Below are 16,065 nucleotides of genomic sequence, written 5' to 3'. Positions count from 1 at the left end.
GACTTCACAAATGAGTCACCCGTACTGTGTTTTTCTATCAGTGCCGTTCCTCAGCTGCACACCGAGTGCTGAGAGAAGAGAAATAAAAACCCACAACAAAGAAACATGAATCGCTTCTTTAAAAAATAAAAAGTTCAATAGAACGTAAAGCCGCTGTGCTAATGTATTCAGTATATAAACATATTTAAATCCTCAGTCACCCCTGAGTCACCTTTCTGAATGATATTATTCTGTGTAACAGCACTCTTGCTCGTCCGCCTCACACCTCCAGGGTCCAGGGTTCGATTCCCGCCAGGGCCATGTGTGTGCAGAGTTTGCATGTTCTCCCCATGCTGTGGGGGTTTCCCCCGGGTACTCCGGTTTCCTCCCCCAGTCCAAAGACATGCATGGTAGGCTGATTGGCGTGTCTAAAGTGTCCGTAGTGTATGAATGGGTGTGTGAGTGTGTATGTGATTGTGCCCTGCGATGGACTGGCACCCTGTCCAGGGTGTACCCCGCCTTGTGCCCAATGCTTCCTGGGATAGGCTCCAGGTTCCCCCGCGACCCTGAAAAGGATAAGCGGTATAGAAGATGAATGGATGGATGGATATTTTGGGTCGTTGTCCTGATGGAAGATCCATAAACAAGGACTCACTAATGTAGTGTTGCAGCACCATTTTATTATCAGTTTTGTGAGTTTTAGGAAGCACGCTGTGCCACACTTCTTAAAGACTACAGCAATGGGAAATGTCAGGAAACGGTACGAGTGAAATCCTATGGGGACTCTTTCCGTTACACTCCACTGTTGGCCTGGTGATATAACTTAATGTGTTGCAATTTGAGGAAGGCTGCCTGAAGTGTACGAGCTGCTAATCTGGTGTTGCCTGATGCCTCAGACCCAGACGTCCACTTCTGGGATTTTACTGCCTTTCCATTTTGTAGCTTCTGGCCAACCGACCAGATCAGAGTAAAAAAAGAAATTCAGCTCAAACCCTGAGCAAAGTTTTTCCATTGTTCTTCTTTCTTTCTTTCTTTTTTTTTTTCTCAACATCTGTCCGTGGGTTCAGCACTGGGACAAAAGCATATCCCACTCCTGTGTACTCCACATCTCTGACAGTTTCATGGTATTAATCCTCAGGTGTCCAATATTAAGCACGAGGACCTGAAGCTGAGTCCAGAGGACGTGAGCAAAGTTATCTCAGACGTGCAGCACATGAAGGGAAAGCAGGAGTTGATGGACACCAAAATCAGCACCCTGAAACAGTAAGTGAAACCCTTTCCCAGCCCGTGTGGTTTCGATATGCTTTTACTATCTTAATTCATCTTAAGCTCAGCCAGCTTCACAGGAGCGTGAGTGTAGGAAGGAGTCGAGCTGAGCGATGACTTGATAAAAAAAAATTAATATTCTATAAAGGAAAGAATTTTGTGTACGAGCTCTGAGTGCCGTTCATACTCACTAGGTTTGTGGACACCTATGTATGTGTTTGTTTGAACATTGCATTCCAGATTTATTCCCCGTTTACGGTAATAATACGCTCCAGTCTTCTGGGAAGGCTTTCCACTAGATTTTGGGGCGTGGCTGTGGGGATTTGTGTTCATTTACCTACAAGATCATTTATAGTGAGGATTTGATCAGACACTGATGTGGGGATGTTAAGGAGACTCCAGTTCATCTCAAAGGTGTTCAGTGGGGTTGAGGTCAGGGCTCTGTGCAGCACACTCGAGTTCTTCTACCTTCTTCCAACCTTCACACACCACGTCTTCATGGAGCTCAGTCTGTGCACTTACTTTTGGCCATAAAGACGCTCTTTAAATTCTTTAAATAAATAATTAGATTTTCTTGCACAAGTTTCATTCTTCTCTCTCTCTCTCTCTCTCTCTCTCTCTCTCTCTCTCTGTCTGTCTTCATCTCCCTTCATCTCTCTGTCTGTCTTTCTCTCTCTGTCTGTCTTTCTCTCTCTCTATCTGTCTCTCTCTCTCTCTCTCTCTGTGTTCATCTCTCTGTCTGTCTGTATCTCTCTGTCTCTCTCTCTCTGTCTTCATCTCTCTGTCTGTCTGTATCTCTCTGTCTCTCTCTCTCTCTCTGTCTTCATCTCTCTGTCTGTCTGTCTCTCTCTGTCTCTCTCTCTCTCTCTCTCTGTCTTCATCTCTCTGTCTGTCTCTCTCTGTCTCTCTCTCTCTCTGTCTTCATCTCTCTCTCTCTGTCTGTCTCTCTCTGTCTCTCTCTCTCTCTCTCTCTGTCTTCATCTCTCTCTCTCTCTCTCTCTCTCTCTCTCTCTCTCTCTGTCTGTCTGTCTCTCTCTGTCTCTCTCTCTTTCTGCCCTTGTTTATAAACGAAGCAGTGAGACCGCATTAACACCACCTAAAGCCCAGTTATTTTAAGCTCCTGATTAGAAGCTCGGAGTTCGTTGACGGTCACCATGTACTGAAATACACACAGGAGGTGGTGCCATGGGCATGGGCCTGCCGGGTTTCTCGTGCACTGCCGTGTCTGTGTTTAATAGTGTGGTGAATCACTGTTCTGTTTATATCTACAGTTTAGGGTTGTTAGGATACCAGTAGCAACTTTAGTATTGTGATGTTCGATACTAACACTGCACTATGGCAAAAATCTATTTAAAAAAAACTTAACTGAACTGAACACTCATTATCTGTCCATTGCACAGATTAAAAATACAACTTAAATTTTCTGGGGGTGGAATACAAATCAACACTTTTAATTACATGAAATGAATGAATTGATTATTAATTCGAATGTCAGTTGCGTAATAACCGTTGAGTCCACACGAGCGGTTCTTCAAGACAGAAACATTATAGTATAGTCGTCATCTTCACGCTCAGAAAGGGGTATTAAACTGTACACGGTAAGTGCTGCGATGTGTTTGTGCATGTGCGAACACGGCCCTCACACTCGGGTGTGGACCAGAACAACCGGTCTGATACCGTCTGAGCGAAGTGCTCTCTGTCCGGTTCCAGACAAACTCCAGTGCAGTGAGAGAGCGAATCTTTTCATGTCATTTCATAACATTCTGAGATGCTCTTCTGCTCAGCACCGCTAAAGAGCGGTTACTGTAGACTTCCTGTCAGCCTGAGCCCGTCTGACCATTCTCTTCTGACCGCTTTCATCAGCAAGCCTTTTCTGCTCACCGAACTGCCACATACTGGATGTTTTTTATTTTTCGCACCATTGTGTGTGCTAAAATCCCAGGAGATCAGCAGACCTGAAAAATGACACTTTTTTGAGCCCCAGGTGTGAAACCCCACCCTCCCCCACCACCCCCGTTAATGTGTGCAGCTTGACTGTATCTGTAATCAGTTACTACTCTACATGCTACCCAAAACGTCTATCTAGGCCTCCGAGGAGCCAATCAACATCAATTAACTACATGCAAAAAACGTGGAATGCAAAAACAAGTATTTTGCATTTCTGTGTTAACAGACAGGTTGTTCAATATTTAATTTTTTTTTAAACTAAAATGTAGGATGTGCTGTTTATTTTTATTAAATTCTCTTTCACTGTGTAGATTATCATTTATTGCATTTTTTTTAAATAAGAATTTACTTTTCTATTTGACAAGTTGTTTGATTTGTTTTCTGTTCATATCAGTAGTAGTAGAAGACCCTTTCAAAATAAATCTGTTTACTGTTTTGTTTTGTTTTTTTATTAGAAAAATCTGAATTAGATTGGACTCCAGACTGAACATGCACTTGTGTTCATTTTGAAACGATTGTATAAAGTAAAGCTTGTACACTCAGCTGTGTATAATCTCTCTCGCACGAGCTCTCTCTCAAGTGAAATGTGACTTCCCAACTGCAAGATAGACTGCACGTCAAAACACACATCAGTGTGACATCTCTCTCTCACACACACACGATGCTGGCGGGGCACGAGAAGACGGTGATGCACAGACAGAATGTTGTAGATGAGCTCATTCATGTCCGTCCTACGTTTACGAGAGTTTGTGTAAAACGTGGCGTTGGTTTCTGTAGCGATTAAAGCAGGTGGCTTTTATCTCCGTTTCATAGAGTGGTCACATGGATGGTTCCAGTTTGTAAATGAAAATGATAACACTCTTAAAAATGGTCAAACGTGCTCTATAAAGCTATTAATATATTTGTCGCATATTTCTTTTTAATATCTGGACAGCATTCCGGTTTTGTGAGTTCTGCATGGACTGAGCAGGAGGGTGTGGGGTGAGGGTCATCTGGTAAGATGTTTGGTGGAGTTTTAATCCCAGCTGCATAGAGGAATCTACACCTGCCCCAATAAAGGTCCGGATCACGAGTGGGGTTGGGGTTGGGAGGGTGAGCTATAGGGCTCAGGAGAGGATTTGAAGAGAGCTCTTCCCTCGCTGTGCTCTTTTACAGCCCTGTGTTGGAGGTTCCGACTGTAGCCGAGGCTTTTGCTCCGCTTCACGAAGGCAGGTGAAGAATTCCTCTTCAGTCTATTGCTTCAGAAAGGCCGTTTTCTCACCTGCCCTCAGAGCTCAGCTGTGCATAAACATCAATAAAAAAAGAACTATTCGGTTTATATGATTCTTTCATCTCATTTCTGCCATGTTAACATTTGGGTGCCTGCCCATATCTACATATCTGTCTAACATATTTGCGTCTTGCACAGGAGAAATGAGGTCCAGTTACAGTACATACAGAAAGCATACAAATTCCACGTTTAAAAGTGAGGAGTGGATTAGACCCTTTTTTTTTTAATGCTGATACAGATTGCCGTTCATGTAAAGTGTAAATGTTGTTGTTTTTTGTTTTTTTTTGGAATGACTCCTATACCTCAGATGCATCAGTAAGAGACCCATACTGTATTATATGTACAGTATAGAACAATGTTATATAGGCAGTTGTGATGCAGTGATGTACAGATTATACATGTGTGATGAAGTCGGTCAGTTGGTGGTGTTGAGAGGTGCTGGGTTTCAGTGCCAAGTGCCCACTGTGGTCGATGAGGGCCAGTGCTCTGGGGAAAGAGCTGTTCATGTAACCAAGTGGTGTATAGTCCTGAGTCCTGAACACTGGTTGAAAGCCTATTCCATAGCGGAGGGCCTTTGTAGAGAAAAAGCTCTGCTGGTTTTCACTCTTCTAGGTGCTCATAAAGAGCCTGCACCTTTTTAAACAAAGCAGGCATGGCAGATCATAAAAGACAAAAGTTTGCGCGGATGCTGTGGTGCAAGACCATTCAGTGCTTTATAGGCCATTTGTAGTAGTTTTAGAATTGAACCGAAAGCCAGTAAATACAAGTTTTCATAAAGACAGCCGCCTGGGTTATTAGTAGAAGTATTTCTGTTTTGAGATAAGACCTGAACTGGGGAAAAAAGCTGTTCCATTAGCTCCACAATATTCTTCCAGACCGACAAATATATAGTATCAAAGGTTGTATTGCTCAAGGTTGAGTAATACAAGTAACGTTTATTATTATTGATCATTTTTACTATGAAGCAGTCACTTCATTGAGTTCTGTGGGGTCAGAGGGCAGTATATCTGGGAGTTAGCAGCAGATTGCAGATCACGTGGCCCTATAGGCTGCTGTTCCTTGTTCATCTGATCGTGGATTGATGGGGTACCGTTACATTAAACTGGTGTCTGTGTGACTTGGGTACTTGTAGAATTGGTCTGTTTGGGGATCTGACTTTGTTCTTTTTATTATTATTATTATTATTATTATTATTATTATTATTATTATTTAGCATTATTAATAATGAAATAAATATGCACTTTTTGTGGAAATTTGAGTTGTTTTCATGGTTCCAGATCCAAAGTTATGCATTTTAATTTCGCCTGTATACTGACCAGGATTCAGCGTGTGCTTTCACTGTTCTAAAGGATACACACTGTATACAGTAGCTTTATTCTGTAGCAGTGCTTAGTCATGTTCTTAATGTTTTTTGTCTTGAGCTGGTGAGCTTGCCTTGTAACGTTTACGATTGCATATAGATGGCTAACACCCCCGCTGCCTTCTTTTTTTTTTCCAGTGAGAACGAAGCTTTGTGGAGAGAAGTGGCAATGCTGAGGCAGAAACATGCCCAGCAGCAGAAAGTTGTAAATAAGGTAACACCTTCAATCTCCTCTCACCCTCCTATTGGAGTCTAAATCTCATTTCCTCTATGTGCAGTTCCTCAGTTCAGACTGTAAATGAGGTGTTTTGAAGCATGGTGTGACTGTGTGTGGGACAGTCCATCTTGTCCTGCATTAATTGTAGCCCAGATGGCAGGAAGGGATGAGGGAGACCTGGAAATGATGGGATTACTCCAGGTCTCATTTGTGTGTTTCTCCTTCTCTTAATCCCCTTAAAATATATATCCTGAAATACCTCTACTCAACAGTGCTCTGGTATTTTTATTTGATTCCCTGTACTATGAATAGACATGTTTTGGGGACATCACGCGCTGCTCTACAAATCACTAAAACTTGTAGTCACAAAGGAAGCTTGTTAGAAAGAAAAAGAAAGCTAGTCACAGAAGAGTGTAATCTTGCTAGTGAGTAAACTGTCCATTGCAGCTACAGCTGGTATAAAGCCTCACTTTATATTTACATATGCCACAATATTGTGATTATAGTGTTTTCTAAATACATTTGTGATTCAGTAATGTCCACATATCATCATCATCATCATCATCATCATCATCATCTGTGCTGCAAATATGTCTGCTCTTGTGTTAAAGCCAACCGGATGCAGATATTTAATTAAATATTTAATTTCATCATCTTCCTACACAGGGCTTTAGAGTAGCTCCAGACGATTGTTCCACATGATGTTTGTGTGATGATGTATGTAATAATTGCTAAACGTTAAATATATAATAATGTTCCTACTAACATTGTTTTCTCTGTCCATAGCTCATCCAGTTCCTCGTCACATTGGCACGGTCCAACAGAGTTCTCGGAGTGAAGAGAAAGATGCAAGTCCTTCAGATGTTTTCCAGATCATTCCATCAACATCTATAACTTTTATGTTTACACAAACATTATAGCACTGCTGTTTTCTCTTATTTTCTTTTCCTTATTTTTAGCTTAAGATGCTTCTTTAAATAACCAATTACATTTTCTTGCATGAGTTTCATTCTTCTCTCTCTCTCTCTGTGTCGCTCTCTGTGTGTGTGTGTCTCTCTCTCTCTCTCTCTCTCTCTCTCTGTCTTCCTTCTCTGTCTCTCTCTCTCTCTGTGTCGCTCTGTGTCTCTCTCTCTCTCTCTCTGTCTTCCTTCTCTGTCTGTCTCTCTCTGTGTGTCTCTCTCTGTGTCGCTCTCTGTGTCGCTCTCTCTCTCTCTGTGTCGCTCTCTCTCTCTCTGTGTGTCTCTCTCTCTCTCTGTGTGTCTCTCTCTCTGTGTGTCTCTCTCTCTGTGTGTCTCTCTCTCTCTGTGTGTCTCTCTCTCTCTGTGTGTCTCTCTGTGTGTGTCTCTCTCTGTCTGTCTCTCTCTCTCTCTCTCTGTCTCTCTCTCTGTGTGTGTCTCTCTGTGTGTCTCTCTTTCTCTCTCTCTTTCTTTCTCTCTCTCTCTCTCTCTCTCTCTAGGCCTCTGATGTTGAATGACAGCAGCACAGCACACTCCATTCCTAAATACAGCAGGCAGTACTCTCTGGAGCCTTCACCTAATCTTGCTGTGAGCACTACAGATTTATACAATCCTGTTTACTGGATTTATTCATTAATATCATTCAACATTAACAATGCTGTCCATAACATAATTGAGTGGATCCCAAAGTGTGAGACACGCCCCCTTGGGAGACGCTAGAGTACTGCAGGGGAGGGACAGGTAGAGGGATTGGGTGCACTGTAGTGGAGGAAAGCCTAGATTGCAAATTGTGAAAGAAGGGAACAAAACACCAAATGTAGAAATAATTGTTACACATGAGCGCTGTCTATATATTTTATATTATAATTATAATTTTATATATATATATATATATATATAATCTATCAAGAACTCTGGAGCTCTATGGACCAGCACAGCCATATGAGGTTCTTCTCCCAAAGTGCTGCTGCAAGTGTACAATTGTATAGACTGTCTTTGTATGCTGGAGCGTTACAGTTTCTCTTCACTGGAGGAACCCAAACCTGATCCAGCATGACGATGCCCCTGTGCACAAAGCGAGCTCCATGAAGGCATGGTGTGTTAAGATTGGAATGGAAGAACTCGAGTGTCCTGCACAGAGCCAAGACAATACATAATATATGTCTGTTTGTACTACTATGCAACTAATATAATTAATTTGATCTAAGAAAGATAAGTTTATCTGTGCTGGTTCTCTTTTGAATAGCGAAGGTGGGGCTTAACAGAAGTTTGGAATCCACTAGCATAAATGTTTTGTGTTTAAAGGTGTTGTCTGTGTGTAATTTTTTCTTTTCCCTTTCAGTCCCCTGGAACAACTTTCTCAGGATCAGGCATCTTCTCCACTAATGCACCAGTCAAGTCTGGCCCGATCATCTCTGACATCACAGATCTGGCCCAGTCTAGCCCCGCTAGTGCAGATGAGTGGATGGAGGATAGGCAAGTCCTTGTTTAAAATACTTCTTAAACCTAGTTTTAACTTCAGTGTATTCGCATGTGTTTGTACAGCTCTTGCTTGCACATGGATCCGTTCCTGTAGGCTTTTGTGGAGCCCAGTTTGGTGTAGTTTATAAAACTCAACACGAGTATATAATCAACAACAAAACATCATTTATTAGTCAAACAGTCTTCATTTCAGTGAAGTGGTGTAATATTTCAGCATTAGCATGACCGAGGTGACGGAGGTCCATTTTCACATTAGACTTGTGTTTTATTGTTTGCTGCACCGAGAGCGAAAAAGCTCTTTTAGTTTAGAGTTCGCTCTGCGCAGTCTTGCAGTCGGTACCGTGTGTGAAAGTAATCCCGTGTGCAGCATGACGCATGCATTAATCCCGTCACGTTATCATGCAGCTTGCTTACCAAGTTCAACGCTGGCATGGTCTGAGGACAGCAGATACAGAGTTCCTTCTTGATGATCTCGGTAAAAGGAGAACGTATTAAACACACACTTGATGACAAGTTTAAAAAGCATTCTTTCTTTTTATGTGTGCTATAAGCAAAACAATACACCGGTTAAATAAGCAGCAGTGAGAACTGTATAGGAATGTACCGGTTTTTATTTTTCACACTAGACGTGAAGTGCAGTACGGAAATCATTTCTCAGCGTGCAGAAGAAATCTGTGATGCTCTGCGATTTCTCCACTCGAACGAGCTCAGAGTTTATGAGCACAGGTTTGGCAGTTTGTCCAGTTTCACAACTTTTTGTTTTTCATACCAGGCATAATTTTGTTCATCGTTTCCCCCAATGCCTCGCTCTGTTATGTGGAGAGCGCGCGAGAGAGAGAACGCGAGAGAGATTCTTTTCTGCTTTGAGCTATGTGAAAATGAACAGAACAATATACCTGGACGAAATGTCTTTGCATTGTATCTGTGAGACTTTTTTCATTTCATTGTTAAAATTGCTGACCCTACACCGAACCTCTTCTGCTACTCTTAACAGGACAAGCCCGTTGGTGCATGTAAAGGAAGAGCCGTTAAGCCCCACCTACAGTTCTGAGGTAGAAGAAGTGTGTCCTGTGGAGGTGGAGGTCGGTGCAGGGTCCACTTTACCTGCAGACACGCCCCTTTCCCCCACCACCTTTATTAACTCCATTCTGCAGGAGAGTGAACCATCACCTGCCCCACCTCCACCCCAGAAATGCTTAAGCGTGGCACGTTTGGACAAGTGAGTATGAATAATACTCCGTGACCATATCCCCCCTCCAAAAAACAAAACAAAAAAACAACCCACCCTACAGTACTGTAAGTGACTCTGTATACGCCTCATCAAGCTGAGATAAGACATAATGATACACTCCAAATCAACTGTTCTCAAGAATTCTATAGTTTACTCTCCTCTACTTTGTGTTTATGCAGACTGATAACGTTCTCCACTGGGAGTAATAATCCCTTACTGGCCGTCTTCTCACCCCCCCCCCCCCCCCCCCCCCCCCCCACACACACACACACACACACACACACACACACACTAGTGTAACACTATTGAAACTGACTGACTTGCTTGGCTTTTTAAGCACAAACAGTTAAACTGTATAAATATATTAATCGCTCTTCTGCTTTCCTGCCTTTAAATAAGCAAGTGCATATTATTGCTATTCTGACAGATTTTTTTTTTTTTCAAAATTTCTGCATAATTCACTTGTTGAGGAGTAAACAAAATCATTCAGATGGATTCAATGCGGGGGAAAACATTCTCAAGAAGCCTGGTGCGTTAGACGCCTTTAATTAGTCTAAAAGCTGCATCACGGTTATTCCAGTACATTTCATCTAGTCTTATTTACTCTGGGATGCTCTGGTCCATGGTGTTTTTTCGTTTTACTTTTTTTCCCTTTTTTCTTTGCTACTACAGCCTGCATTTAGACCTACACTTAGTCTACTTTGCGTAAAGTAGTTAAAAAGAAGCCAGTTTTAACAAATTGGCCCAGAGCTGCTTCGGTTCCAATGGACAACATGCAAATCCCATCCTACCTGGGGGACTGGTTCAGGACTGAGAGGTGCAGGAAAGATAACACAGTTTCCAAAAAAATCTGCAGTTTTACCCCCATTTCAGGGTCATAACATTGACACTGAAGTTATTATAAATTGGTCACCTGTATTGTTGTAATACACTTGAAAAAAATTTATCGTAGTTTGCATAATGCACAAAACGTTCATCTTTCCGCGTCCGTATATCTCTCTAGAGCGGGCCGTTGTCTTTCCGGAAACTCCGCTCAGCAAGTAAATTATGCTGAACTTCTGAAATAAGCAGCGTTGTTCTCCTTTAACAGGAAGCAGACTGGCCGAGTGTGTTGCTGTGAGCCTGCGCTGTGCGTCGGCCGTGTTTTATCCATGTTTTTAAACATATCGCGTCCACGCCACCGCCTGGTGTTTTTGAATGCTTTAAATCAATACTACACCAAATAAAAACACAAGATTGCTAATCATGAAAGTTAGGGACAAATGCGCATGATCTAGCAGGGTGCTGCAGGCTTGAAATCTTTCACATGGTATAAATTGAAACGAGGGCTATGGAACTGCACTGTTTTTTTTTTTTTTTTTTTTTTTTTTTTTTTTTTTAAATCTATCAGCATTTTAATAATACTAGAGCTCCGTAGTATTCTCACATTATACACTCTGTACTTGTATCTGGTTGTGATGAACAGAATTACCGTTTGAATTTGTCAAAGCATTAATCAAATAGTATTTGAATATTCATACTACTGCCCGCACGTGTGCGCGCACACATACACACACACACACACACACACACACACGGTAGAACTTTTTTCCACTGCTGTGAATGTGAGTGAGGAAATAATCTCACGACAGCTGGCGCGCACATACACCATCAGACTCTATGTTTAAAGTTAAATTCACTCCATCCTTGAGTTTAACCTCAGATATAAGAAACCTTCATGCCGCTTGAAGCTCTAAGGTTAGTGCTTGAGTTTCCAGATTGTCCTTCTGGATCGAGCCAAGAACCCTGGAGCTTTAATGCTGCCCGCTGTGTCGTCATGCCGCCCTGTAACACGTCCTCCATGAATTAAAACCTGCACGGTTTGTCCTTGAATTTCCCAGAGTTAAACACATACGTGTGCACCAAATGTATGTGCTCTGAGACGTGGCTAATGCTGTACTCTGCCGTCTGTCTCTTCCGTCACTGGATATGTACATGTCACGCACCTGCACCGCTATCGATCTCTTTAAGTACCTTAAGCCGTATGTAAATGATTTACATGCAACAGCACCTTGAGCTATTTGCGCTTTCTCATCATCACCGTATTTAGCCTCTTACCCTGCGTTCACACTAGCGAGCGGCAGGCAACAGTTTATTTTCTGCGTACGCACACGACACTGAGGCACGATTACAGCGACGACTGCGTACAGTGAGCTGAGATTTAATCATCCGCATATGTCAATTAGGTTTGATGTAGAAAAGTGATTTCTTGGACAGATTCCTTTGGTGCACGTGGGACCACATTTTCACAACTCTCCGCCTGACTCTTATAACTGGGGTTTAATTTTACGCCGCCGTGTGCGACCTTTCATTAAACGTTTATCGAGATGTTCTAAAGAAAACGAAAGCTAGGAAGGAAGTAGCGGAGATGGTTATTGTCTCAATAGTGTTTGTGGCTGGTGCGGTTAGCTTGCACTGCTAAACAACCCGTTTTCACACTGAGTGTGTTATTTCATTTGTGGAACTAGTTAGAAGAGGATTTTCACAATTATTCACTTTATTCAAATGTTAGAATTCATTTTCAGTGCGTTATGAAGACAGGTGTAGACTGTAGTAAACTCATGCTGTAGGCTGCGTTTCAGCTGCTACTCTTTCTCATCTGAAGAAAAAAAAAAAACACCACCAACACTGGACGTGTAAGGTACACGCCCACCAGAGAGACCAGTAGCACTCGCTCCACACCCACAAGCGAGATACTACAAGCGACTCACTGGTGTGAATGCAGGGTTGGAGAATCGGCCGTTCTTTCTTCTTTTGATTTAAAAAAAAAAGAAAAATTTATTCAGTTGATTTTATATTTTTACCATTAAGACCATTTGTTTCCATAGCAACTACTTGTGTCTGATTATCCTACAGATATCCTACTTGTATATCTACAGTGCATCCGGAAAGTATTCACAGCGCTTCACTTTTTTCACATTTTGTCATGTTACAGCCTTATTCCAACATGGAGTAAATTCATTATTTTCCTCAAAATTCTACAAACAATACCCCATAATGACAACGTGAAAGAAGTTTGTTTGAAATCTTTGCAAATTTATTAAAAATAAAAAACAAAAAAAGCACATGTACATAAGTATTCACAGCCTTTGCCATGACACTCAAAATTGAGCTCAGGTGCATCCTGTTTCCACTGATCATCCTTGAGATGTTTCTACAACTTGATTGGAGTCCACCTGTGGTAAATTCAGTTGATTGGACATGATTTGGAAAGGCACACACCTGTCTATATAAGGTCCCACAGTTAACAATGCATGTCAGAGCACAAACCAAGCCATGAAGTCCAAGGAATTGTCTGGAGACCTCCGAGACAGGATTGTATCGAGGCACAGATCTGGGGAAGGGTACAGAAACATTTCTGCAGCATTGAAGGTCCCAATGAGCACAGTGGGCTCCATCATCCGTAAATGGAAGAAGTTTGGAACCACCAGGACTCTTCCTAGAGCTGGCCACCCGGCCAAACTGAGCGATCGGGGGAGAAGGGCCTTAGTCAGGGAGGTGACCAAAAACCTGATGGTCACTCTGACAGAGCTCCAGCGTGTCTCTGTGGAGAGAGGAGAACCTTCCAGAAGAGCAACCATCTCTGTAGCACTCCACCAATCAGGCCTGTATGGTAGAGTGGCCAGACGGAAGCCACTCCTCAGTAAAAGGCACATGACAGCCCGTCTGGAGTTTGCCAAAAGGCACCTGAAGGACTCTCAGACCAAAGATTGAACTAAGATTGAACTCTTTGGCCTGAATGGCCAAAGCGTCATGTCTGAAGGAAACCAGGCACCACTCATCACCTGGACAATACCATCCCTACAGTGAAGCATGGTGGTGGCAGCGTCATGCTGTGGGAATGTTTTTCAGCGGCAGGAACTGGGAGACTAGTCAGGATCGAGGGAAAGATGAATGCAGCAATGTACAGAGACATCCTTGATGAAAACCTGCTCCAGAGCACTCTGGACCTCAGACTGGGGTGAAGGTTCGTCTTCCAACAGGACAACGACCCTAAACACACAGCCAAGATAACGAAGGAGTGGCTACAGGACAACTCTGTGAATGTCCTTGAGTGGCCCAGCCAGAGCCCAGACTTGAACCCAATTGAACATCTCTGGAGAGATCTGAAAATGGCTTTGCACCGACACTCCCCATCCAACCTGATGGAGCTTGAGAGGTCCTGCAAAGAAGAATGGGAGAAACTGCCCAAAAATAGGTGTGCCAAGCTTGTAGCATCATACTCAAAAAGACTTGAGGCTGTAATTGGTGCCAAAGGTGCTTCAACAAAGTATTGAGCAAAGGCTGTGAATACTTTATGTACATGTGCTTTTTTGTTTTTTATTTTTAATAAATTTGCAAAGATTTCAAATAAACTTCTGCCACGTTGTCATTATGGGGTATTGTTTGTAGAATTTTGAGGAAAATAATGAATTTAATCCATTTTGGAATAAGGCTGTAACATAACAAAATGTGGAAAAAGTGAAGCGCAGTGAATACTTTCCGGATGCACTGTATACCTAGAAACATTCTTTTTATCCCCAGCTCATGGTCTTGTGTCTGCGCTGAACACTTCTCTCATTCCTTTTCACTGTGGGTCAGAGGAGTAATTGTGTAATGCCTCCTCCCCCTCCCCCACCCACACACACTGTCTCCAGTGCCATGTTGTGCTTCTATCTTTTCAGTTCCTCCCAGACGTCTGAGGTGCCCCACCCTTTTCCCAGCCTCTCCTCTTCGTCTTCTCACCTCAGATCACATCCAGGGTTAGCATTTCAGTTGACCGTGCCGACCCCAGAACACGCAGCGCTGTGCTCGATAAGCTGTCAAGGCCCATTTACACTAAACGCGCGTAGCTGCCGCTCTCTGCTTCCGGCCTCATGGAGCCTCAGCACTTCGTACAGTCCCAGTGTTCACACGGGTGATAGATGATTACTATTAATCAAAATACAGCTGCACAATGCATGCAGCACGGGTTCTTATACAGCTGCTCTACACGTTTCTCATCAGATCTGTACGGCACTATTAGCGTTAGTAGTACACTCAGTACTACTCTGAAGTGACCGAGGGTTCCTGAGGTCCAGGGTGAGAGTGGCAGCTTCATAAAGTCCCTACGATGGCATGATATTCAAAGCAAATTTTTTATCCTGGACATATTACTTTTGTTGACATTGGAGTGTGGCATGGCATTTAGGTTGCGATGCATGTGCATTCCCACATGCCCCTTCCTCAGTGTATTAGTGCAAAAATAAAGTCCTGACGTGTTCCTGGGGACACCGGCCTTCCTACCATGTTCGTCACCAGCGTGTGGCACAGCTCTGTAGCTTTGTGGTTATCACTAAAACGATACATGCTTATGATTTTCTTTCATGTGCAACTGTTTGTTTTTTAACCACAGCGTGAGCTACAAAAAGAAACTGATGACGTAAAGATGTGCCTGATTTTTCTAGCACCTGAAATGAAGTGTTGGTTTTATGCCCCAGGAGTGAGCTGAATGAGCACCTGGACAGCATCGACAGCGGCTTGGAAAACCTGCAGGCGATCTTCAACGTGCAGTCCATCAACTTTGATTCCTCACCACTCTTTGATGTGAGTGTCCTTTTGCTCCCTTCTGATATAATGTGTTACTGCTGTAATGTGTGTGACTTTACAGTTCTGTTTTTAGATCCGAAATCCATCATCTGTTACGTTCGAACAGATCGCATCGCGCCGAGATTCACGGCCGGTGGATTGTTTATGTTGACCAAAGCGGCTCTGAGAATTAGGGGCCGGTGTGTATAAGCTGCTCAGGGTCAAACTTTGTTCTTAAGCACCAAAAGGTGTTCCTAAGAAACAATGCAATTATGGCTGATTGAGACACAGTCACATCTGGACTGGTCACATCTGGCTGCTGTTCATTTAATACAGGCGTTCCTACGATTTTTTACTTTTTCCAACCCCAAGCTTTGACCACCCTACACTTTTTTATTCCATATACACACACTACTGGTCAAAAGTTTGTGGACACGCGACTGAAATGTTTCTCGTGATGTTAAAAACCCTTTTGATCTGAAGGTGTGTGATTGAATGTTGCTGCATTGTGATAGTAAAATAATCCATTCTGAGGTGGTGTGACACGACCCCCACGTCAAGCAGCATTGTTCTCTCAACCGCGGCGTGTCTGATCTACATCCAGAAGGTTTAAAAGCGACATCCGCTGGACAGAACATCAGAGCCGACTCGTCCCTGTCCACCAGGTGTCCAAGTCAAACTGTAAAACGTTCAGCACTTTCATACACACTGACCAGCTCGGTCTCTATTAAAACCTTTCCTCTGTCATCGTGATTGTCATGTGCTGAATCT

General features: G+C 42.9%; 1 protein-coding gene across 2 annotated transcripts in view; it reads left to right on the top strand.

The window, feature by feature from the left end:
* hsf1 (heat shock transcription factor 1) overlaps positions 1 to 16,065 on the top strand; it is a 33,074-nt gene that overhangs the window by 12,687 nt on the left and 4,322 nt on the right. The window contains exons 4-11 of one of the 2 annotated variants that reach the window (XM_053612618.1): positions 1,118 to 1,242; positions 5,961 to 6,036; positions 6,826 to 6,887; positions 7,496 to 7,583; positions 8,338 to 8,471; positions 9,472 to 9,696; positions 14,412 to 14,489; positions 15,207 to 15,312. In XM_053612618.1, coding sequence (XP_053468593.1) covers positions 1,118 to 1,242; positions 5,961 to 6,036; positions 6,826 to 6,887; positions 7,496 to 7,583; positions 8,338 to 8,471; positions 9,472 to 9,696; positions 14,412 to 14,489; positions 15,207 to 15,312 — 894 coding nt within the window. The remainder of the gene's footprint in view (positions 1 to 1,117; positions 1,243 to 5,960; positions 6,037 to 6,825; positions 6,888 to 7,495; positions 7,584 to 8,337; positions 8,472 to 9,471; positions 9,697 to 14,411; positions 14,490 to 15,206; positions 15,313 to 16,065) is intronic. The other variant, XM_053612619.1, reaches the window with a different exon arrangement.

The sequence above is a fragment of the Ictalurus furcatus genome, chromosome 24 (assembly GCF_023375685.1).
Source record: "Ictalurus furcatus strain D&B chromosome 24, Billie_1.0, whole genome shotgun sequence".
NCBI classification, from domain to species: Eukaryota; Metazoa; Chordata; class Actinopteri; order Siluriformes; family Ictaluridae; genus Ictalurus; species Ictalurus furcatus.
Note: the sequence above shows the minus strand (reverse complement) of the source record. Positions and strands in the feature narration are given on the sequence as shown.